The sequence below is a fragment of the Thermobia domestica genome, chromosome 9 (assembly GCF_964235325.1).
Source record: "Thermobia domestica chromosome 9, izTheDome1.hap1.1, whole genome shotgun sequence".
NCBI lineage: Eukaryota > Metazoa > Arthropoda > Insecta > Zygentoma > Lepismatidae > Thermobia > Thermobia domestica.
In genome coordinates, this window is record NC_137462.1 from 215,447,930 (window position 1) to 215,474,783 (window position 26,854).

At 32.3% G+C, this 26,854-nt stretch overlaps 1 protein-coding gene across 1 annotated transcript in view; it reads left to right on the forward strand.

Moving 5' to 3' along the window:
- The window catches only part of LOC145661145 (irregular chiasm C-roughest protein), a 944,967-nt gene extending 928,343 nt beyond the window's left edge, over window positions 1-16,624 (forward strand). The window contains exons 12-13 of the mRNA XM_081726593.1: window positions 8,943-9,078; window positions 11,809-16,624. Coding sequence (XP_081582719.1) covers window positions 8,943-9,078; window positions 11,809-12,000 — 328 coding nt within the window. The 3' untranslated portion in view covers window positions 12,001-16,624. The remainder of the gene's footprint in view (window positions 1-8,942; window positions 9,079-11,808) is intronic.
- Window positions 16,625-26,854: the final 10,230 nt, after the last annotated feature.

Genomic DNA, 26,854 nt, shown 5'->3' on the forward strand with positions numbered 1-26,854 from the left:
AGCATACTCCAGTTAAATTGAAATAGGCCATATTCAAAACATTCTCCTGTTTTTTAACTTTTTTCACCATTATTCACTGGTTCACACGTTATTGCATACGTTCCAACCACACGTGTTTAGATCAGGTTTTGAATAGCTTTTGAGTTCATTTGAGCCAATGCCAAGCACGCGAGTAACACATACTGGTCCTATCTTAAAATCGGAACGTTCTTTTTTTTTTAAAAAAAAAAAGAAAAGAAACGAATGACTTCACATACGATTTACACTTTTTTATTTTTTAAAAAATATGCAGTAGGTTTGCGTAAAAAGTTGTTTTAAAATTCATAATGTTGGAAAGCAGCCCACGTAGCTGAAGGCGTATTTGTACAAGCAAACATGACGTGATAGATAACCCTTTTACAAAAGGTTCTGGACAGAGAAGGGTAATTAAACGTTTTGGGGAAAATGAGAGAAGGAAGACATGATTCATTGTCATACCAACTTTTTCATCTGTGCATCCACATTACAAAGTGAGTATTCAAAAAATATGGCGAAAGAGCTATTACCGTTAGAGGAAGATTATGAATATTTCGGTGCTACAACCCTATTGTTAAAGAGAATACAAATACCTTCAGGAGAAGAGTTTTTATTAGTATTAAACAGGATTAGAAGTAGAAATTCGTAACAAACTTTGGATGCTGGGAAACTCAAAGCAAAATACTTCACGATCAAATTATGAAAAAATAACTAAGCAGAAGTTTCTAAATATCGTTCACACTCTAAATGTTTACCGAATGGCAGAAAGAAGGGTAAAAGAAACATGGAAAAAGGGAGGAACTTCAGATTGATTGGTCTTACGTCTAGTACTGTTTTATTATTGTTCGAAGCTTTTTTTTGTATTTTAATAAGACAAAGTTGCAATTTACTACATGGTTTATATATTAACAAGCAGGTACAAATTATTTTACGCAACTAAGCTAAAGAACTCATTTTAACCTAGAAATGTTCCTTATTTCATCTGAGCTTAGATGAGACAGTAACGAAAAAGAATGTTGAAATGCACCAGCTGAATCAAATGTCTCTCTCTCTCTCTCTCTCTCTCTCTCTCTCTCTCTCTCTCTCTCTCTCTCTCTCTCTCTCTCTCTCTCTCTCATTTTCTTTTCGCTTCTTGGTCTTTTAGTTGTGAAACTTATATCAAAGTTGGACACCTTCGCCACTTCATTAAGACAAAGTTTTGAGAGATTAATGTTACAAATGAACCTGAGTGGAAAAGGCTTTGTTGCCACTAGAAGTGAACACAAGTTTTTAATCCACGTCCATTGTTAGTAAGGCATTATGTTCTCCATTGGAATGATTCTTTCGTTATCCATCGATACTCACGGAAAAGGCAGAAACCAAAAGTAAGATGAAAAGTTCTGAACGTTCTCTTTTACACTTACTTTGCTGTCTATTCTCCTTTGTCTTTTGCACTGTGTGTCTTGCGTAAGTTAACTGAAAAATACGATCACTTCTCGTGCTCGATTTATGATAGAGACTCGTGGTTTTGCAGAAGCGTAGTAGTCGGTTACAAGAGTTAATGTCGTTTCCACTTTTTCTTTACTTGTTCATATCAACTTAATAATTTTTGTTGTTCAGCTGTAAGAAAAAATAAGTTTCAGACTGCAACAACTACCTGTTTACTTTAAAGCAACAGATCGTTGTGTCTTCAATAATTACAAAATAAGAAACTAATAGTTGCATACTCGCTCCGCACTCACGTTTGAACTCCACTACCTACCATCCTGAAAGATTACTCAGGCCAGGTTTTCCTTTAATCTCATCTGAGATAGTACTAAATATAAATATAATATCCTTTCCATATTCATACCTAATTGTCTTACACACAAAATGACTTCATAGTTGTATCTACAGCCTGGTTCATAAGTGATTAATCATTATTTTTTGTAAGATATATAAGAGAATTTTTCTCGTAAAACTAACATTTCCTGTCCTTTTCTCATAAGTAACTGAGAAAGTAGTCCACGGATAGTTGCTTAAATTTTAGCAGACGTGATTGGTTTCATATAATATTTGAGAGTTTCATAATTGCAATCACAATACTTTATTAACTTGATTAAAAATATTCTCATTCAATATACATATATAATCAAAGCATATCTAAATATAATATTTTGAAAGTAAGATCATCATAGTCGTGTGAATTAACTCGTTCATGTTATCATACTCTGATATTTAATGTTCGAGTATTTCGTATGTGTCTTTAGCGCGGGAAACCCGGTTCATGCGATTCGGAACTCACGTTAAGCTTTAGATTCATGTATCATATAGCTTCGCTGCTGAAAGATGTGCTAAAATCAAATCCAAATATCCAAGTGTTAAAAATGAAATTATATAGTAAAAGTGCATGGAACTTCCGTGTCAAGATAGTACTAAGAGATGATGTGAAGTAACGCGAAAATGTGTATACATGTATATTTATCTTAGCAAGAAAATGCAGCTGAAGTGTAGATTACATGATAGATAATATGTTCTTTCACCTGTCAGGCAAGTTAATCATCTCTAGAGCTCATTTCTGGCAGTTGGTTTCATAATCACATATTCAAATGTATAGTTGCTAGAGTTATGTCAGATCAGAATTAAGCTGTCTTTCATGACTAGGAGTTTTGAATCATTTATGAAATTCCAAGATGAATATCTCTTAGTTGCGAAATACTACATTCCTTCTTTTCCTTTGGAACGTTACTCGTAGTTCTCAGAGCACAAGTGTTGCGTTTCACATGATTGTTTATCACTGTAGATTTCTCGATCTTACTTAATATTAATTGGGGTTAACATAAACCTTATACTTCATTCTTTCACTCGCATTCACATACAGATTATTCTTAGCACTATGACAAGGCAATATGTTGTATAATAGAATTGAATTTGCTTTCTTAAATTAGATACTCAAAATATTCTTGATGTTTGAACTATTGTATGATATAACATGACATTTACGACAGGCATATTTCAATATTTTTCAGTTTAGCACTGGATGTAGAGAAGGAACAGTTTCAGTCTTAAGGAAGTGTGTATATATAGAGTGAGGTGTCTCTTGTGTTAATTATACAGTGTTAGTATTCCTTCACCTCTGGCTAACACGTAACTTTCTAGGACTAAAATATAAATATAGAAGAAGTGTTTCGCTTTACAGTGTGAAACTACGGCAGACTTCCAAACCATGCAAATTCAATACCCATTGAATCCATATCAACAAAATGCTTGTCGCAAGAAATTATTTCAGTTTTGTCCATTGGCGATCATTAGTACAGATTTTAAAAATCAATTGTTATGATGATTATAAAAGGGGAAAGTTCCTTTTCAACCACGGGACATAACTTTTGAATCAAAGGAAGTAAAGGTGTTATTTAGAAACTTTCTTGGTTTCATACAATATGAATATGCCCTAAACTTTAAAGAATTCGATTTAGACTATGCAAAACTTAGGAAATAGCTTCTGTAGACTCACAAGGCAACTTTTGAGCTTTTGAATATATAAATGAATGAAACTATGTTTGTCCTCGAACTCTCTTTAGATTGCTGCACCGATTTGAATTGTTTTTCATATGGAAGTGGATTATGGCCTACCTTAAATTTTCGATATGTTATTTTGATTATATTGAAATATAAAGGGCGAAGCAGAAGCTCAAAATTTATTCGAAAAATTCAGTATTTCATGCTTAGCAACATGTAAGTTCCTTATTTAACATAAGCAGGCTCACATCCCTCGTCCCAGCGCCATTGAAAATTCCCGTTTTAAGATAGGCAAGAGACACCTACCGGGTATGTCAAAACTCCAAGGCAATAGGGTAACTTCGTTACGTGTAAATATACGAAAAATTGAAAAGAGAAAAAAAAATTGGAAATAGAGGGTTTTCAGTTTAAAATGGTTCGATTTTTCCAATCACACCAGACTGATAAGCCGCTCAATGTTAACTTGAAACCAACGTTGCCATTTCAACAGGCCCTATGGTCTTCACTATAGTAACAATGCGGCATTGTTGAGAAAAGGTTTCGAGATGCTCTAGGTTTCTTCATATAACAAAGTGTGCGTTCCCCATGTCATTTTTGTGTGTCCTTATGTTACATTCATGCAGTGTACTGAACTGGAAGCATTCCAAGGTTCCTAACATAAGCTCATGTGGTTCAAATCCCATGTTAAGGTATAGGTTCATGTCTTACATAGCCTCGACCGCTGAAATTGATGATAAACTGTAATCCATCCACCCGGGTTCGATTTCCGGCGGGAGCTCATATTGTTCGTATCTCACGTTAAGCTATAGGTCCACATTTCCTGTACCCTCGGTGCCGAAAGGCACATTATATTTCAATCTCGTTTCTATACAGCTAACCTCATACGCTTTCTTTGAAAATTGGAATGGTCGGTATTTTGACACCACCAAGGTCAGGCTTGTTGCAGACCCTATTCCATACTACACCGCCTTACAAATTACTCACTATCACTCAATCAGCACTAACAGAAGACAGCCTTAGTGTGCAGTTGTTCAATATCATCACCTTAGAAAGATTACATGTTGCAGTAAATGGGTATATCCGTTATTTTAATATTGATCATTTTTTCATGATACACCCTGGTAACTTAAATTTCCTGGAGAAAAAATACATTGAACTGTTGTACCATACAACTATCAGCAGGAAGATATTGTTTTACATGCTATGCGATACCACCAGTTTAACAGTATTGCCAACTTAACATAAAGCTATATATATTTTTAAATAGCATTACAATTAATAACTAATAAATTAATATTAGTTTATTGCATATTTCAAATCTATAGGTTAAACCGAAACCTAAGCTATCATATTTCAGTATTCAGTGTTGCAAACTAAAGACGCTACAGTATGAAAAACATTCTAATTTTAGTGACCTCTGCAATGCGTCTAGTATTATGATCATGAAATGATGGATTTCGAATAAATAAAAACAAAGTTACAAGGGATTCAAAGTTTAACTTTTCTTTAAAAAAAAAAACTTTATTTCGGAAAGCTGCATAGATAAGTACTTCATCCAATCGCAGAGATGTGTTTTGAATAGATGTTAAGACCGTAATGGCGTTTGCAGCAATTTTATGTCTCAAGCTGTCCTGGAGACATGGAAAACAATTGTAAAATTTGCAATACGGCTCAAGATTATGTAATACTGAGAACTTGTTGTAATTATATATGCCAAAACTTATTGTTGGAATGTTATTAAAACAAAGGGAAACAGCAACGATTTTTTTAAAATGCCACAAATATCTCATTCTAAGCAATGTAGTAAATTTTATTTTTTTCATATCTAAGGAACAGTTTGAGATATCAAATTGCTGTAAACGGCATTAGAATATTTATATTGATTCAAAATCAAGAATGTACATCCACGTCTATGATACTTGTATAAGCACTTTTTAAAATAAATTCCTTCGAAAAAAGGCAACTTATCAATTTCTTGTAACTTTGTTTCTACTTGTTCGAAATACGACATGTGATGACCATAGTATTCGACAATAGGGTACTTTGGATATGCTTTATTTCGTGTCTCACTTGTGTTATCACTATTGTAGAAGCCTCCAGTATTTGTTTGTTTTACGATGTTTGTGATACTGTAGCGTCTTTGATTTGTAATGCTGCATAACAAGCGTGCTATTGTAAGTTTTCATTTAGTATGTAGATTTGAAATATGAAGTAAAATAACGTACTGCTATTTGAAAAGTACAACTTTTTGTACGGTTGGAAACACTGTTAATCTGATAGAAGTGTGGTGTACGTGAAATAATATCTTCAGTCAATATTTGCTTTGTGTGAAATTCCAGCGTTTTGTACATATTAGTTTAAATGTTACAGGGGCATATCAGGATAAATGATCCGCCCGATATATATAGGGTAGACCATTTATCTTGATATGCCACTGGATATATATATTGAAAACTGTGCTGTCACTTACTTCTTCCGGTCATAGATTTTATGAGAGACCTAGTGCGGCTAAAAATAGGCTATAGAATATATGGGGATACTGTAGTATTTCTAATGAAACAATTAGTTTGTACTCGAAAGAGGTATTGTCGTAGCAAGTCGCGAAGTAAGACCCGAAAAAAAAAATGTTTCTGTTCATCTCTTTCGGAAGAAGTAACAAATAAGGAGCCAGTAAGAAATAAAAAGTACATTATTAGTTTAAATCTAGTTTGCTACTCCATGCAGACCTTTTCCTTGTCACGATTGAAATGTAAACGTGTCTGCAATAATCAATTGTTTAGTATTCATGCACTTGTATGGAAAGAACCTTTTCACTTCTTGCACTGACGGTCAGCATCTTGTCATTTGTGGTGATCTCAATGTTTCTGTTGTGCCACTGTCCGGTGCGTTACAGGCTTACTGGGGGGAAGGTACACCTATCAGAAGCCTCTGCTTTCCATGACACCTAAAAACCACTGACATCACTACCCAATCGACTAGCTATTGTGCAAAATAGGACCATCCGGCTCTTGTTGCCCTACTCATTCACGCTCGAAATCACTTCGTTGCACTATAAGCATTCGCTAGCGTTATCAGGCACTGAAAATATATTATAATGCACACACACACACAATTACACTCGTGTTGCTCAACGATCTTCAAAGTACTATTATCATATCTTCGAAGCAAGTGTACTGGGACTTTCACACAAGGTCGGCATTCCCTCTACAGAGACACATTTTGTGATGTTAATTTCTTTGACAGTGGCGGATTTAGGCATATTCTTGCCTTAAGCAACTTACGGCAGGAGGCTTCTCATCCGCAACTAATGAAATTATCCCAGCAAATATTTGACAGTTTTGCGTTAGCCCTAGTCAGCTTGCCTTGTTTGCCTGGGCTTTCTAAATGAGGAAACTCTTTAAAAGGAAAATGATTTTCACTTTTCTAGTGGGTATGTAACATAAAATCTGCTCCCGCCAAGTGAACTTTGTGGTGGACAAACACTGTGTGCGTGGGTTTTCTCGGGGTTCCTCCCACTTTCTTCATTCCACCATTTCATTCATTACTCATCATCACCGTCTCCTTTAGCCTAACCGGCATAACCGTAGGACGTAAAACTCAAAAATTTCATTTCATTTCATTTAGTTCAAATCTATTATCCTATCTTCGAGTGTGCATGAAACAGAAACTATTGGGCTTTGCCTGGTTAATATTTTATTTTAGAAAAAATGCACTAAGATTTCTCTCATAAACTCGGTGTTTATAGGTTAAATATGCTCTCATTAGTTCCTGTGTAGGTATAAGTATGATGTGATAGTTGTGCTATATATGTATGTGCTAGTTAGATGTAAAGTTAAAACTGTGAGCTGTATACACTAAAGATTTTCTAAACGTCTTGTGGAAAATATTTAGATGTAGATTAGTGAGTGGTAAAAGTTGCGTAACGCTGAACTCAACAATTATTTGTTCGTGCCCTAATATGTTGCAAATGGTTTAATCGAAGGATCTAAGGTGATCGAGACACGTAATTAACATAAAAATAAGCACTATTTACACACAAAATTTCAGTTGCGAAGCCGTTGAGAGAACCCACTGCGTGCAGTTCAGAAAAAAGGGGAACATATACACTGCAATATACAGTAGGATTCTAGAAAGTTGGACAGTAGCAATCTTGATTGAACGGGACAGACACAAATATGACTTAATTCACTTATTAGATTTTATTTTTATAGTTACCTTCTGAATTCGTAAGACATTGAATTAGTACATTTCCTTAATATATTTACATACTTAACTTATCCACAGTTCTGCCCTATATTTATAATTTTTCAGATAGATCCTGCATTTGCTTAGTTGGAAATCAGTAATTTAAAGCCTTACATACACAAGCAGTTGAAGCACTCTATTTCATTTGGTATTGATCTCTTGAAAAGAATGATTCCATTGTTTCCTTTACCGTATGAATTGCTATCATCTCAAAGTACTGGATTTCTGTGCAAATACAATTTTTCATATTCTTTCGCAATTGTCATTAACATTTTTATAGAATCGATGCGTTAACCATACATATTCCCAATCTCAAATTGTAGATTGGTTAGCTTAAGCTGTTGGAAACTTTGTGCCAGGGCAGTTAGATTTGGTAGTTTAAACTTTATATTGAGGCTTAACAAGGCTCTAGGTTGTTTAGTTCTTTAAAAGTAATATTTAATCGTATATCATCATATCACTTCTTTTCTTTTACACACAGTATATTATTGATATGAACTGATACTACTTGTAATAACCGAATAGTTCCTTCCTATTCCTTGTTTGTGATGGATGACGATTATTAAAAGACCTGTAGTATATTAAGTAAGTCTCTGCACACTATTCTATTAAGCAGTTTATCGGTAATTTCACCCAACATACGTTACGACATTTTAAAGAAAAGAAATATTATGTTTATTCATTAATAATACAATTTGCAAACTACTGTACTTTTGCAAAGATTGTATTGAACATATTTACAAGGAGGATTTGATTAAGAATACTCACAGAGCTCTCCAATTTACAGTTTTAAAGTAGTATCTAATTAATGAACAATATCTAAAATTTAATCAATTACTTCCTGTAAATACAGTGAAATTAATAGTCATCTGTTATTGTGTTTTAGTAACTAATATTAATGTCAATTGTGCACTTGATAATGTCATATTATATAGTGTCTCATACTTAAAAATGTGTTTAAAATATTGCGAGGTATGACAAAATTATGGCCATTTAACTCTCTAATTTGTAATTATGCAATATAACAGTATTAACTTTAGATATATTCGTGTAATGCTTTTTTGTTCACACGGAATTACTGCTATTATATATATATATATATATATATATATATATATATATATATATATATATATATTAAGTTGCACAAATATCCTTAAAAATGTCCAATCGGTATAACATTTGTTTCTTTTGTATTCTTATAGTGAGAAAAGTGACGCCGACAGCCAAGGTAGAAAGACACCGAAACTAGATAATTCTGGAGGGGGTCTTGGTTCCATACCCGCTGAAGCTATTTATACAACATCACCGAAACGACCAGCATCGCCAGAAGCTATGAAGGTGAGACTTGCTGCTATGGTACTCCAGCCGCCCACAAGGGTGTAGCAGAGTATCGATGAGTTATATTGAACTTCCAAAAGGAAGAACTAAATATCCTATGATGAGAGGAGACATATTGTAAACTTTGCTTTAAAAGAAAGGATGAAAGACAAGTAACCAAGTCTACCTCTCGGGCTGTATTTTATTCATTAATTTTAAAAAGTGCTCATTGATCAAAGTGATGGCTTGCTAGAAACTAAATGCAATCATAATCACGTGCCTTGCTTATGTGTGTGTGAATGTGTTTCGTTTTGAATGTGTATACTTCTCTATAGAGTTTCAGTGCTACATGCATTTGCATGCTACGTTACCTGTACTTAAACACATGGATTTTGTTTTGTTTTGTTTTGTTTCGCACAAACTATAAAAATCAACGAGAAAACTTTCTAACCACAGTTCAGTGTTCTGTTTTATTGTGTTCCAGTTATTTTGTTTCATTTGTGTGTGTTTCCCGCTTGTGTTTGTGAAACATGTAACATCACATCTACCTTTTAACATCTCCTTTGTACAATACTACCTCCCTGTTCTTTCTGAAAATGCTTACTAACATTAATTAAACTAACAAACTGCACTTTCCTTATTTGTTTCTGCATCGTAGATTTCACTGTATTTTGGTCACCTTGTGTTAAAAGCACATTTGCAGATAGGTGAATGCTTTCCTTCAAATAGTGTATTATATTATTAGTAACGGCTTTCTTTGTAGACATTCTTCTTGTCATACTTATATTTTTCCTTTTTCTTATGTTTGTATTGCAAACATCACACATTATTATTCTACTATATGAATAAGAAAATTGACTATCAATTCTGTTTGTGATAATAGGAGAACGTTGTAGTCATGCTTATTACACTGTTATTATTTTGGATTAACTAAACTTTGTTTATGAACTTAAATTGTGTAGTTTTCGTGTTAAGTTGATAATCGGTGAGGCGTGTTGCTATAAGCCAAAGCAAGATAACCACAATATTAAATATTAAGATTTTCGAATGATGGTACGTAATGCAGGATTTTAAAAACAAATTGTCGTAGGTTCCGATATCATTCCTTATATAATATAGAATGACAACTTAAAAATAAATTTTGTTGGAATATGCTTTGTTTTAGACCGAAGATACATAAAATACTTGACAACAAAAATTTTGAAAGGTTCTACTTTGGAAACGGATGGATATAATGATGTCGTTTAAGATCAAAAGATGTAACTCGATTCAAGAGAGTTAAACGATCATAATATTCGATTCTTACCACTCTACCTAACATGTCTCTGGAATGAATTTACAAGATAAAGCAAAAAGAAGGATTTCTTAATATTACTTTTGCGAGGAGAGCGTCCTCTATTGAGGATTGGACTTAGACAGTTCAGTAATAGTGGTAAAAGTTATGAACTGCATGAAACAATGCAAGCACATAAAGCTATTCCTTGTATAGTTATTGAAAAATCTGCTATCTCCAGCTAAATTACAAACAAGGCCACTCTTAATGAAAAACAAGGCCAATTCACGCAATTTTTAGCCTTCTAAAATGTTCATTATTCGTGTTCAAGTAGTTTTATCCTGAAAAAATACCGATTTCATTTCATAAAAGAATACCTTGTGATATCAAATTCAACCATGTGATTACGAATCTTTTGGTCATTCACTGAAATAGTTTTGACTTTGGATAACTAAAGGTATAATTGTTTTTAAACAAGAAAACGAAGTTCAGTATGACAATTTTTGTTTTTAAATTTACCTGTAAAATCATGATTTTAGTGATCTTGAAAACTACGCGTAAGTTTGTTTAAGCATATGTAGTACAACGTATTTCTTACTTAATTTACTGTATTGTTTGAAAACACGAATTAAATTTTAATTATGTCATATTCAGTTTTCTAGTGAAACATTTATACAAGTTGCACAGAAATAGAATCGAAAGTTTTGTCGAAAGCTTATCTCAATTCTACTATAAAATGACTATTCGCTACACAATGTGTAACTTTGTAAAGATAAATGCATGTCGTCCATTCAGGACAGGGCAATAGGTGATAAAATTCCACACTTTAGGATTTTGATCCATACAGGAAGTGGTCAACAGTACGCTCCAACCACCTTTACCCTCAGGCTTTGTCAGATAAGCCTTAAAGCGATAAGCGTGTACCATAAGCCGCCTTTAGACGAGGGTAATGCAAAGGAATGCATTCTTCCACCCTCAGGGGTCAAACTTGGAGCATCTATTTGGAAGGTAGATACTTTACCAATTACCTAATCACGCTTCTAACATTTAAATTAATTCTCTACATTTGAAATAGATAATCAATTTTAAATGATTGAAAAAAGATTTTCAACCGACCGCACTAAAGAACTGTGCAAAACAGATATCCATTTTCTTTCATAAATTCTTAAATATACAACTAAAGATATGCCATATTGCCACTTTAATATTTATCATTTAATTCATACAATGTACTATTTGTTTAATAGGTTTTGTAGTTTTATTTTTAATTAACAAATCAAAATATGTTTTATGTATAGAGTTTTATTTTTATAATGTAGTGAATTTGTTAAATACTTTTTTCATCATTTTTATTGCACATGTACAAACTTCTTTTTAGTTATTTCTTTTTAATTTCTTGTAACAGTTTTAGTTACACACTATCATCAACCTTCAAGTTTTGTTCTTTCTTTTCATTTTTTCAACATAACTCACCCCAGATGAAAGAGAATGGAAATAGGGGACGGGCAACTCACGGTCATAAGGAAATTCTTTACGCTGATCTTCAAGTTCCAAAGACCAGCAATCATGGTTCTATGAAAACACACAGGCCACAGAAGACAAACATCTCAAGAACTGAATATGCAACAATACAATTTCAACCTAAAAGTTTGGAACGAGCTGAAATTTAAATGAATAACATGTACATTTTTTTAAACTTTGACCTATAATTTATTTGGATAATCTTTACATCTCTATTTATCTAACTAACTAATTAATATGTATATGTCTTTCTTTTTTCATACCTACTTTTCTCACCTTTCTCAACATAATGATTCCTTTCTTGTCACCACCAAACAAACATAACCAATAAACAGAATGCAACAACAACATTCAAAGGAGTGTCAAATAATGGAGGACGAGAAAATCATAAACAATTATTATAAACACTTGTGTTTTCAAGTGATCTCAGGCAATAAACAAAAAGTAAACATATTTAAACAATGCCGGTGAAAAGAAATGGTGCACTGTTCAGTATTTTGTGTTTTCTAAATACAAAAGAAAATTAAGAAAACAAACAGATTTTAAACATAAAGGACACACATAAATTGTAACATAATAAACAAGCAAGAAGAAGGTGTTAGTGTTCAATAGTTGATGAAACTGTTTCCTTCCAAATGAAGAAACATAAACATCAATAACAACAATGTGTTTGCTCGTCTATGTGAAAACGTGTGTATCAACACACGTATCGTCTGTTTGCTTTAACCGGCAGATTTTTTAAAAAGAATTTCTGTTCATAGTGCAGTGACCAGCGTGATGTGTACATTTTGCGCGACAAAATATATTTGCGTGTGAATGTGTACGTATGTGTGTGCAGAGACATGTACGTATGAATGTGTATATTCGTGTTTTACAGATATTCAATTGTGTTAGTCATTGTGCACAAAATACACAGTTACTGTACTATACTAGGAGGAAAAAATTGAACATATGTAAACAATGAATAATATTGTTAATGAAGGTATAGAACAAAGCACGGAATCAACATCTTTATGAGTACCGTGTTCATGAATGTGTCAACAAAACTCGATCTTCTTACATGACATGAATGTTAACCTATTTCACTTTTAATTATTTGCTTACATATTACAATTCCCACTTTAAATATTTCAAAAGACAATGCAAACAGTATTGAGGAGGAGAGTTAATGTGAATGTAATGTATTATTGGATTAATTGTTCTTAAATACTTATTAGAAAGAATGTTTATTTCACTGCTTCCTCACTTGGGAATAAAATAAATTATAACCGATTTCAAATACATTCCAGAAAGAGTAGAAGTGAATTATATTTTTTAGATTAATCAGATGTGTACCTGAACGTACGACGGATAAGTCGCTAAAACTGTTAATCACAAATATTTTCCTGCTAAGTTTAATCCCATTGTTTATATCAGTAAAAGTATAAACAAATATTTGCTTTGCGAAACTTCTGGAGTGCTTATTCTTATAAATGAAAGAGGAATGATTGTTATTGAAAAGAACATTGTTGGGGAAAAATGCGGAATACTTCAGCAACATTCGCTAAATGGACCAAATTTAGTTATTTTCTTTTGCCTATACTATTGAATTTTGTAAAAGTGAAGATTAGAATTCAGTTACAAGGACTTTGTGGGTTAAAATCTTGAATAATATTTCTAAACCTTCATAGTAGCGAGTGATATGGTTACATTTGATAGATTTAGAAATTATTTTTTATGAAATATTACAAATCTGTTGTAATTAAATATATGTGCATAAAAGAATCATTTAAAAATAAATGATGACGGTAAAGAGTGAAAGGTATTTGTAGGTCAGTATATGTAATGTGTTCATTACAAACAGTTGTTTTGTTTGTCTTGTACAATGTTTAATATATTATTTTTGAAGTGAAAAAAAGCTATCATGCTAGTTATATTTTACTGTTTTAGGACACTTCCTCCATAGTGTCTCAACCAAATATGTATTGTTAGAAGTGTTGTTATAGATTATCAACTTCTATATTTTACAACTAAAGAAGAAAAACAAGGCCATTATGTGAAAGAGTGACTCACTACCATACTCAGTTTTATATGTAAGTTGGCAAATGAATTTTGAGAATTAATTGCATTAGAAATATAGAAAATTATGCGTTTTATTCATAATGATGTGCGTAACCACATGTAAAATTATACTGGAAGTTACAAACTTAAAAATATCATCTTAAAATATTCTATTTCCAAGCATAACAAAATATACATCCGTAATAAAAGAATTAAAGATAATAAAAACATATGTGTTATAATTAAATTTTTGAGAATGTATCAATATTGCAACTGTAAAAAGACAATTGTATGTTATGAAATGTTCAAGTTTTTGAGATATGATATTTTGTGAATAATGAATATTTTCTCTTAATTGTGCCAATATGTCTCTATATGCATAATTGTAAACTGCTGTCTAACCCCAAACAGATTATGGTTTTGTGTATTATGGTGGGAACAGTGTTTCTTTCCTGTCTGTGCGTATGTGTATATTCCATAACAATATATGGAAATTTTGTAACGCACTGCTGTGATACCAAATTGCTTTATAGAGTGTAGGTATGCTACAAAATATGAAACATAGTAAAATAGATAGACATAAATGAATAATACCGATGTATTTTTACCCTAAAAAGTAGTGTTGTTACACTTAGTGAAATTAAATAATTCAGTCAGTCTCTTTTTGAACAAGTACCCTTTCCTATTATCAAAAGCATAATATTTGAAATTTTACAGCAACTTAAAAGCTAGCTGCACAGTTTTTTTTAGTTTTGCATTTCTTTTCAGCACCGAGGTTATATGAGAAGCGGATCCAGAGTTTAACGTGAAATCCAAAAGCTAAGTATAGTTCTAGTAATTAGAAAACGATTCAGTACAGTACTCAAAGAATAATTAACATATTTTAAAAATGTTACAAAAGTATGTGTCTAATGGTTTCCTAGTGGCAACTCTTATTTAAAATACCGGTAGAAATTACAATATCTACTATTATTTATTGTTGTTAAATTTTGTAATATGCATGTTATTTTATAAATATATTTCAAAATTCCTCCTTTACTATACGGCGAGTAAATGTTTCTAAACTCAATTACATAAATTGAAGAATTTATTTTAATACAAAGAAATTTACGTTCTACTCATGGCCATAAAGTATTAATGAATTGATCAATTTTATATGATTATTAAATTATCGAAACAATAGTAAATATGATACATTATCACAGCAAATAATAGCACATAATATCAGAGCACAACATAATCAATCACTGCCTAGCACCCACGCAAACAGAAATAAATTTCCATATGTAATTTTTTGAATTCTTAAATCGTTTCTACCAAGAGAATTGAAAGCAGGAAAATAACAAAATGTTTAGTATTAAGTATAATATTTCCTTTAAAATGTTCCTTTAAAATCTTAGGAAAGAGAGAGAAACTACAAAAAGTAAAAATCAATTGTAAAGACAAATTATATTTCAACTAACACTACTAACTGGAAATTAATTATTGTAAATTAAAATTATTATCTGAATTACATTATACAACATTAGACTATATGGCAACTCAACCTATGTAAAGTTTATTTTATCCATGTCTAAATAGATTAAAAATGTATGTAATAAATTATCCAGTTTCAATATATATACAGGGTGGCCCAAAAGTAGGTATGCAGACCAGCATTGATCAAGTACAATATTAAGATAATGAATTGTTTGCTTTGGTTTGTTTCGAGCTTAAGGTATAAGTGAAAATAAATTAAGAGCAGATAAGGAAGAAACTAAGTCAATACCTAGATTCAGAATCGGAGGGCACAGTTACAAAAACAGCAGCTAGGCTCAGCAAATTCTTGTAGAACTGCTGCTTCGCAAGAGTAACAATTCCTAGCAGACCTTCCACATCCTTCTTGGAATCCTTGATTTCTGTTTGGCTGGTTTCTTGAGAGAGGACAGAATTATGTCCATGGTGGTGTTTGCACCAAATAGGCTTTTTCCCCTACACCACTATATGTTTTCAAAACGGAGACAGAGCCATTTGGAGGTTTTTTCCACATTCTTTAGGGAACTTCTCACCCTTCCCCTTGCTCAATTTTCCAGTAAATCCAAAAACCAAATTCGGATTTGAAATCCGGATTTAAATTCAAATATCGAGATTTCGAATTTTTCAAAATTCGAATTCGCCCAAATCCAAATTTTTGACAGTGCTGTCGAGAAGACAAACAAAACACTGCATTTCGACTTGATTTTGTTATCTTTCTTACAATTTTTATTTCTCTTTCTTTCCTTCCGCTTCTGTCGTTCTTCTTTGACTACTCCAATTTTGTCCATTTCGGAGCAAAAGCCTTAAATATGACTCCATACCAGTGCTTTCTCTTAAATTGACTCTTAATAAAAAGTTACACACGTCGTGTCTCCTTTTCGCATCTACCAGTGCTTGCTTCACTAGTCACTGTGGCACCCTCTGTTATCCATATCGGGAAACGGCGACTCGATACCGATGAATAGTTTCTCTCAACTGGCGCTTCGAATACACAATAGAGGCAACGGGAAAGGGTGGTTGTTTTTCTCTGTTTTACTAGGAATCGAGGTAACTCCACTTACCTTGTTATTGCAGAGGGCCCTTCAATTATTCTAGTTTGCTTTAGATACAGGAAATTTACTGGTGATATGTTTCTACTAATCGTAAAATATGATGTCCCAGTGATTACAATATTGTTAAATGTTGATATTTTTACATTTACAAAATGAATCGTGAAAACTTCTGTAAGTAGGTCATGTGAGTGAAATGAATTCATTATTTATTTTACAGATTGATTCAGATTTTGAAAGTGTAATTATTTTAAGATAATTTAAATTATCTTCAATACTTATTTTGCGTAAGTCTTGGTTACGCGTATCTATACTTGAATTAAACCTCTGATACCTTTTATGACCAATTACTAGAAATTAATCAATAAATCATTTTTTCTTCCTAAATACGTTTTGAAAGTGCTTTACTTCAGGAACTCACAATGATAATAATTGGGTTACAGTTATTGCAAGTTGAATTCAGAGTCGAATATTACATAGTGTTGTTTTTCATTATTTTATAATTCTAGTAGATAAAGTACTATTACTATATCAATGTTAAATTATTCTTATTGTTAAATTACTTACCTTATATTAGTGTCTACATAGGAGTTGCAAGTGAAAAATCTACTTTTACAAGATATTTAAATGCCATGAATAATATTTCCTGTTATATTACATAAGCTCTCCAAATTTTAAATATAATTTGAAGAAATGACTTGAACTGAAAACGTGAACTGTAAAGTTGACATTAAAAACAATACTACGTTTCTGAATTTTTTTTTGTAAATTCACCAAAATTATTTTAAAATGTTTTTAGACTCTAGTATATTGTTATAGTTTGCTCGTTATCTCAACGATAACGAATTATGTTCATGTTTCGTAACGAATATATGTTCTATAGTAAATTTCGTATGTTGTTTCTAAGATTCAGAAATTAGTCACTTTGCAGAATTAGAAGAAATTTTTACTATTTTAATTGCCGCGAACAGATTAGAATAACGTATATATTTACTGACGAAACAAACTAATGAAAATACAATTATTCTTGTCATGACCAATATAAATTATTCAAACGTATTATTTTTCTTCCTAACTTTTGACTTAGCATTTTATAATTGAGCCATTTGAAGCCAGATTGAACTTCCTTTTCGTGCTGTTGGAAATTGGCCCTCATCAAAACTGTAACTACTTGACAAGGACTGCTGTAATTGGAAAATAAGGTTCACGTGATTTTTGCGTCAATTTCTGCACTTAGTTTGTTGTAGCATAAGGTTCGGTGTGAAGTATGCTAAATTAAACAAATTATTGCTTAAACTCAAAAATCGGCAAAAAAAATGAACAGCGTACGCTGATCTCAGACAGATAGTATGATTGAGATTATTATTATTATTATTATTATTATTATTATTATTATTATTATTATTATTATTATTAGTTTTTATTTTTTACATGGCTATGAAATAACAAACACAAACCCATTTTTATATATAATATTTCTTCTAGACAGCAATTCGTGTCAAGTTGCCATTGTTCTCATAAGGAAGAATTTCCCTCAGCACGAAAATGTAGCTTCAGATAGCTCAATTATCAACGAAAGAATCTATCATCATAACACTTCGTAAAAATGATGTTAGTCGTTGAGGATAAACTGTGTATATACCGTCTAAATTCTCTACATTAAAAATTAAATTAGGATTTATCCTGAATCAGCAATGATGTTTATAAAGTAAAAGGGAAATATGAACTACACAACATTTTTTAAACTTTTCATGTATAAGATATTTATTTAGCCTGATTTGATTTAAAAGCTACTGATTTGACTAAATTTGAATCTTGCAATTTGATCATCTTTAATTCAATGTGATAGTTCAAATTTAGTACTACTAATAATAAATATTTCATGTTTATACTGTATCTTAGAATAAGATGTTAAATATGCAAGTATAAATACTTGATATTTATATAACTTTTGAAAATAAATTTGGAACTTGATAAATCTTCGCAAGTATACACAGATATAATTCCTAATATTTTAATGAAGACAATTGACTTCAAACCTATTGTTGTTAGAAAGGGTGTTCTCAAGTTAAATCAAGTAATGATAATGTTTGTACTATTCCTAAGGAGACAAATTTTATTAATAAATACAAAATATTGAAAAAATCAATTATGCATTGTACTAAAGTGGAAAATTACCAGATCTGATTATCCTTTACTGAAATTACATGAAACTAGGTTTCATTTTAACAACAAAAGATGCTACATCTGCATTGGTTCTTTTTTATTTGTGACTGTGACTGAATTTGTAAATTATTAATGTATATATTGTAGACATGTAAGAATAAAGTTACACTATGTAAAAATATATAATGGATATTCATTTATACCAGAAACTACAATAATATTCAGAAAATCCTGGTCATGTGTCTATTACTAAATAGCACTTGACTCCCATTCATAAGATACAAATTTCTAACAAACAATACTGTATTAATTCTTTGTTTTTCTTCTTTCTTTCAGACCAATGTTACGCTTCACCGATGTAGTTTTACCGTGAGTTTTATAGGCCACCATCACATTAGACATTGTTTCTCGCAACACTGTCCCCCATCCACATACCGCTTTCATCTCACGCGCATAACATAAATCAGCGCCAACAATTTGCCCTCTTGTAATCAGAGAGGTCACTCATTTTACACTATCACCATCTGCGCAGTTCACTATTGCTCTCACATAGTTCATAGTTTGTCCTACACACCCACTACCAACAGCTCGACGCTGCGGTTCCGGCCTGACCATTACCAACTCAAACATCTGACGTGTTTCCAAGCGCAGATGTTTCCATTATTGTGATAACCACCTATATGTATGTTGGTTTCTCAAAAATGAAAGTGCTGTTCTTCCTCTAGTTTTTTTAGTTTGGAGAATATACAGAAATCGCAATGATTTATATGAGAGAAATATCCAGAATTCTCAGGTACTTCTTATCTGTATTATTTGCTTAATCTAAACACAGTAGACGCATTCTGGTCGCGTGTATTTTCATGAACAACGCTACTGTGTGCACGAGAAATGCATCTCTCCTTCACGAACGGCTAACACCAAGGTATGTTATTCGCGTTCACTCTATTTAATAACACTGTATAGCACGACATTTGTCCTTTATATAAAAATATGGTTTTCTTATGCTTGAGAAAATCAAATCTGTAATTATTTTTTATGTAGCACATGTCTTTTTTTTTGAAAATGACAAGGTTTTTTTTTTTTTTTTTTTTTTTTTTTTTTTGAAAATGTAGTTTAGGTAAGAACCGTATGTGAAGTACGATGTACGATGTTTTTAAAGTGAAGATGAAATAACCCATCAAAATGATGATGAAATAATACAATCATAATTTACACCTTTTTGATATATTGCTGATCGGTGATTATACAATTGAAAATCGTTCTTATTTCGCGTATTATGATTATGTACGTCCTTATTTGCTATGGAAGTCGTGAGTGTTCTCTTAAATACAAAAAGAAGAATAAACTATCCAGTGGTGATATAAACAAATGCCTAGAAGAAAAATCTGGTTTCTTACCATAAAATATTCTTATGATTGTCTTCTGAATTTTGAAGACATTGAGTATCTAACTTAAATTTCCCCAGAACATGATGCCATATTGTAGTACTGAGTTAAAACAAGAATGATACAAAGTTTTGGATAATTTTAAGATATTTTATTTAGTTTGTTAAGCTAATTGCATATGGAACTCCCATGTTATCATCAATAGTAAGACCTAAATTGAACAGTGTGTTATATAATTAATTTTATTTTGGTTCAGATATCAGTTAGGGTACATAGCATTACTACACTTGCTACGGAAATTTATAGCAAAGGATTTTTCAGCATTAACAAAAAGATTATATTATTCTTCATCCAAAAAAAAAAATACTTTATTTACTGTTTCCCTATCATTCTGTTGCATTGTTTTTCTTATTTGTTACACTTACTAGGAGAGAGGTATCGTAAGCAGAAAGGGTTTCATCTGTCGAAGATATTTTTTTTTCAAAATTATTAATATATTTAAGGAAGAAAAATGGCCCTATAATAGATCCTTGTGGAGCTCTGGGTTTTACATATATCTTATTTGATGATAACTTCCTATAATATTATTCTTATGAGGTATTTCTACGACTTGCCTACGGTCTTTCAAGTACGAATCAAACCAGTTCCTCGCTTTCCTATGTATTCCATAGTTCTCGAGTTGGTTTAAAAGTAAATTGTGCTGCACTATATCCAAAGCTTTCGACAAACCAAGAAATATTCCTGTACAATTTCCTTTCTTTTCTAGAATATTTCTTACTTTCCCCATCAAATTAAATATTGCAGTGTTTGTAGACCAACCTTTAAGGAAGCCATGTTGTTTTGTGAATATGACATGTTTTTCAATAAAAATTGATTACTATATCATACATACTTTTTTCTAAAAACTTTCCCAAACACAGGTAGGAGAGAGAGTCTGTAGTTATGTATGTTCTTTTTTAGGCCTTTTTAAAACAGGTCTTAACTTTCACAATTTTTAACTTTTTCGGATACCCTTCAGTTGTAAGTGATATATTTGCTAAATGAAATTGTGATTTTTTATATGATGACACCATCTTTTCTATAAATTGTCTGATATTTCATTAATTCCAGCTGAATTTCTGTTTTTCAGATATTTTATTATATTTGAAATTCATCTAATACTGGCCGTAGAAAAATTGTTTTTATCACATTTATTTGAATTTTCTTTAAAATAATTATAGTTACAACTTTGTAGCCATTCCGCTAACATTGTTTTTACTTTATCAACATCCATAATTTTTACCACAACATTTGTTAAATATTTCTGTTCTTTCTCTTGGAGTCTTTTACATTGTTCCCTTTATATACTATCATATCAACGTATGGTGTTTTTTTTTTTTTTTTTTTTTTTTTTTTTTTGTCAACGTTTAATTCATTTATAATGTCCCGCATAGTTTTATTTGATGCATAAGCAAGTTTAAGTTAGTAGTACTTCTTTTTAGTAGTTCTAACTAGTTTCTTGTACCTTTTTTATGTTGTTTAAAGTATGACTTTGCACGATCTGTTTTACTAAGTTTATGTAATTTTATATTTGCTGCACTTGCTTTTATTACTTCTGGAGGAACCCATTGTCCCTTATTCTGGGATTTTAACATCCATTTATTATAGGAAAGGCTATATCAAAATAGTAGCGAAAGTTTTTATAAATTCATCATATATATTATTAACATTGTTTAAAGAAATCATATCTTCCTATGTTTCGTGACTAAGTGGATGATTAAAGTAACTGATATTCTGACTACTGAATACCCTTGTAACTTTGAAAGTTCTTACACTATATTTCTTACACTTTTGAGTTACAGCATAGAGTTTATCATATATTTCAACAATCTGTGTTTGATGATCAGAAAATTCGGTACCGACCATCTGTGTCTTTGGGCTCAAGTATTCAATGTTTAGAATTATCTCATCTAATGCTGATATACTGGTTAGAGTTGTTCTAGTAAGTTTATTTATTAAATGTTTTAAATAAAACGTACCCAATAAAGGTTTTACTTTTACATTAATATTTTCCAAAAAAAATAACATTTAGATCTTGTACTAGTACTGGACTGTATTTGGTACAAGTGTAATGTGAGAGTATTACTTCTAAGTGGCGTACAAAAATTTCAACTACACTATCGGGTAGCTCCATACTACGTTCAAAATCCAATGCATTCTTTAATTGGATTCTTTGAGTTTAACGTCCCGTTCAGCAGCGAGGCTATATGAGACGTGGACCTACTGATTAACGTGGAATCCGAACCACATGAGCTCCCGCCGGGAATCGAACCCGGATCTCCCACGCCATAGGCGCGTACGCTAACCGCTTAGCCACGAAGAAGCTCATGCATTCTTTAAATTTTAAATCATATTTTACAAAGATGCTTGAACCACTTCTTGTTTTCTTTTCTCGATAGAAACTGCTTGCTAGCTTATTTATTTTTTTAATTTATACTTGCTATATTGTTTCGTGAACAATGTTCCGTTATGCAAATATCTACATTTTTCAGAATTTCTTTCAACGAAATTTCCATCGGTAATAATTATTTCCCAATAGAAAAACCTTGTACATTTTGATGAAAAATACGTAAGCCTACTTGCTGTGTTCAATTTACCCCTGTATGGTTAGTTGAGTTCTGCAAATCCATAATCTGACTGTGACGAACACTCTCTTCGAACAACCACTAAGAAGATGATACACATGGACAAGACCAGTAAACAAAGTAAGACACCAAATAGACTATATACTGGTCCGACAAGCATTTAGAAATCAAGTGAAGAACAGTAAGAGTTACTCAGGCGCAGATGTTGACTCAGATCATAATTTAGTTTTGATGAAGAGCGAACTCCGACTAAAGAGGAAAACCAGAAACTTGGACTAGCACCAAACAAAAGATGGAACACAATCAAGCTAAGAAGAGATGAACAAATAAATGGGAATTTGAAAATGCAACATACAAAGAGACGTCTATGGTAGCTTTAACAGGTGATGACATCTACTCGAAATGGGAAGTCATGAAAGCCGGAATTACAAAAGCTGCCGACGAGCACATAGGAACAAAAACGAGAACCTAATATAAACCCTGGATAGCAGCAGAAATATTGGAAATGATAGAGCAATGAAAACAGTTCAAGATAGCAAACAAAGAAGAGGAATACAGAAGGTGCAGAAATCACATCAACAGAGAATTAAATGAGGCTAGAGAAAACTGAATAAACAACTTGTGCAAAGAAATTGAGGAAAATATTGTCAAAGGCAATACAGGAGCGATATATAGAAAGGTTAGAAAACAGTTCGGTGAGAAAAAGAAACGCACAGATATTCTTATAGACAAGGACGGGACAACGCTAATAGGAGAGGAGCAAATAAGAAAAAGATGGAAGGAATACATTGAAGAACTCTACAAAGGAGACAGAGAGAACGAAGAAGAGATAGAAAAGGAAGATGACGTCGATAAAACTGCATTAGAACCATCAATTTTGTAGAGAGAATTTGACAATGCTTTGAAGAAAATGCAACATGGTAAAGCCCTAGGAATAGATCAAATACCAAAGGAAGTGACTAAGAATTTCGGATTAGCAACAAAGAAAAAACTATTTAATCTTACAATTGAAATGTACATCTCGGGAAAAATACCAAGAGACTTCGAGAAAAGCATATTGTTGCCCATGCCGTAGAGAAAAGGCGCACGGAAATGCGAAGAACACAGAACGATAAGTTTGCTTTCCCATGCATCAAAAATACTGTGCAAAATTATCGCACAGAATAGAAGGAAAAATCGAAGAACGGCTATCCGAGGACCAGTTTGGATTCAGGAGGAAAAGGGGAACAAGTGAAGCAATACTGAGTCTACGGTTGATCATGGAACAACACATCAGAATAAACCAATTATGATAGCATTTGCAGATATAGAGAAAGCTTTTGACAACAAAGATTGGAATATAATATTCAGAGCATTGAAGAATCTGAAAGTGGATTGCAGAGACAGAAGAATAATATACCAACTTTAGAGGACCAGACAACTGTTATAGGAAAATATAAGAAAGCAAGAATAAGTAAAGGAGTAAGGCAAGGATGTGGAATTTCACCTCTCCTTTTCAACGTCTATATAGAATAGGCTATGAAAGAATTCTTTGATAAAAACGAGAAAGGCGTAAGAGTAAATAGTCAGGTTTTCAGCACAATAAGGTTTGCTGATGACATAAGATTAATAGTGAAGAACGGAAAGGACTTGCAGGAAGCACTTTCAAACTTGAACAACCAACTGAAAAAAAGACATGCAAAATGAAGATAAATAAGAAGAAAACGAAAGTAATAAAGTGCACAAAAGCAGGACAGGAAAAGGCCAACGTATGGCTAGATGGAGAGAAAATTGAAGACGTTAAGACGTTCCCCTAATATCCTCGGACGGAAGAAGTGAAAAAGACGTAAGTTCCAGAACAGCGCAGGCTAAGCAAGCATTCAATAGGAAAAGAGGACTACTAACATCAAAAATGTGTCGTTGGACGTTCGTAAATGATTTATTAAGACACTGGTATGGAGCGTGGCGCTTTACGGATCAGAGACGTGGACATTGGGGAAAGCTGAAATATCCAAGCTGGAAGTATTTGAAATGCGGTGTTGACGCAGAATGGACCAGAAAGAAAAGGAATGAAGATGTACTAAGGGAAGCTAACGAAGGACGACAGATCATGAAGATAATAGGAAAAAGAAGCAACCCTGCAGATAGAATAATTGGATCACCGTGCAGATAGAAGGAAAGGCATAAGGAAAACCAGGAAAAGGAAGACCAAGGATAGAATATCTAGACGCAGTTACGAAGAAGAGGCCTTATCAAAGTATAAAATAGCTCTACCAAGCGAGAAAAAAGTTTTAAAATTTCCATGTTGCCCACCAACCTGTGGTTGAGGATAACAAGAGACTAAAAAGAGGAAATGCCCTCATTCGTATTCGTTTTGCTTTAAGTTACTTTCAAGGCATTGGCAATGCTGCTTGAATCCTTGATTTATTACTCATATCTCTTTTAATTACATCACAATTTTCTCACTTAAAATTCTTTTCCTGTTTTATTTAAATGCAAACCATGCCTTGTGAACATTTCTCTACCAAATTTACTTATATCTATCATATCCCTAAAATAATTATATTAAGATTGTAGCTTCACGTTAGTAACTTTAATAGCTTGGTTTACACATGATTCTTCCATAAAGTTATACCTATTTGGAATATTGGTACTTTCACAGGAATGCAACAAGAATATAACAAATAGGTGTTTATGTGCGTAAACCGTGACAAAGCAAACTATTAAGCCCGTAAATACTTGCCCCAAAGACAATTCCTGGCAACAAGAAGATATCCTGTAAACCAATTGTGAATCCTCAATATGTCTTTTTGCCACCAATGCTTTGATAGCAGATTGGTTTGAAGATTTTTGTTAAAGTAGGTCTATTAAGCACAGAATGAACAAATGAATGATTGTGGTTTAACGGAGACCATCACAAATTGAAAGATTTTCTACAAATCTGTTCAACACAGTCAAAGCGGCATTGTCCTCCAAACGAAGAGAATTTATAAGATGTTTGTCACCTATGACATTTCTTTGACAACACAACCTCTATTAATTGATAATTTGCTTGTACATTTAGGAATAGCACTGGTTGACCTATCAAATCCCATATGATACTCATAAACATAGATCTCAGAAGATATTGCAAAATCTTGTTACAATTTCCTGATCTTTCTATTGTCATAAACAATCTTTCAGTTTTATCTGTATTCAAAGGTGGTGTTTCTATACGAAAATCGTCTTACCCGGATATGGCATCTGATACTGCTTTATCTCTATCTACACCTTCAGCCATGTTTCATATATTGTACACGTACAAATAGCAAAAGTTTTACCGTATGCTATTTCTACAAAGAAAAAAAAACAACTGGTAAGATTGACTTAAAACTATCTATATGTAATGTGTCATAAACTTCCCACCGAAAAGTCAAAGATAATCCGATCATTCTAATTAGGTCAACTAATAACCAACAACACTTAACCACTTCAGAGCAGCAACATGTATGATACATACAGAAAGGTATCTTATTAGACTGGATAGATAATATATGAACCAGAGGCTTTTCCAATCAAAATATTATACTTTTTCAAAAATAAATGAACGAACATTTTATTAACCAGATAGTATAGAACAAGTAAATATTTTAGACATGTCAGTGAAGTTCAAATGGAGCAAGATTTAAATATCAATCGTCAGGTGTCAATTCCCATTGTCATAGACCAGATATTAATAATAAATCTATGAGTATCGACAGAAGCATATATAAAATTATCAAAAATGTTGAATTCATTTATGTACTTGCTTAACTCTACCTTTATCTGGAGAAGAAATGCGAAGTTCAATTGGTCAACTTGGGAATGAATGCTAACAGAAGATTTTCAAGGTGCAAAATGGAATATATATTAATACAGTATATATATAATTCAGTATATATGTATTTCAAAAGAAACTCTCGAGAAAAGGAAAACTATGGAAAAAAACATAATTATGTTACTGCTTATCTGAATACCTGAACCCCTCCATCATCAACCGATTCCCTTGTTGTTCATTGAATTTTGAAACACACTATTACACAAGGAAATAAACCTCCACCTAACACTCACCAGATTTAAAGTCAATCTGACAAACGGTAAATTCAAGTCACAGAGCAAGATATGACGTCATATCTTATTCAATGGTACCAGAACAGAAAACCAATAGCACAAAATTTAACCATCAGAACACAAGAATTAGTAAGCGTGTATAAGAAGTATATATAA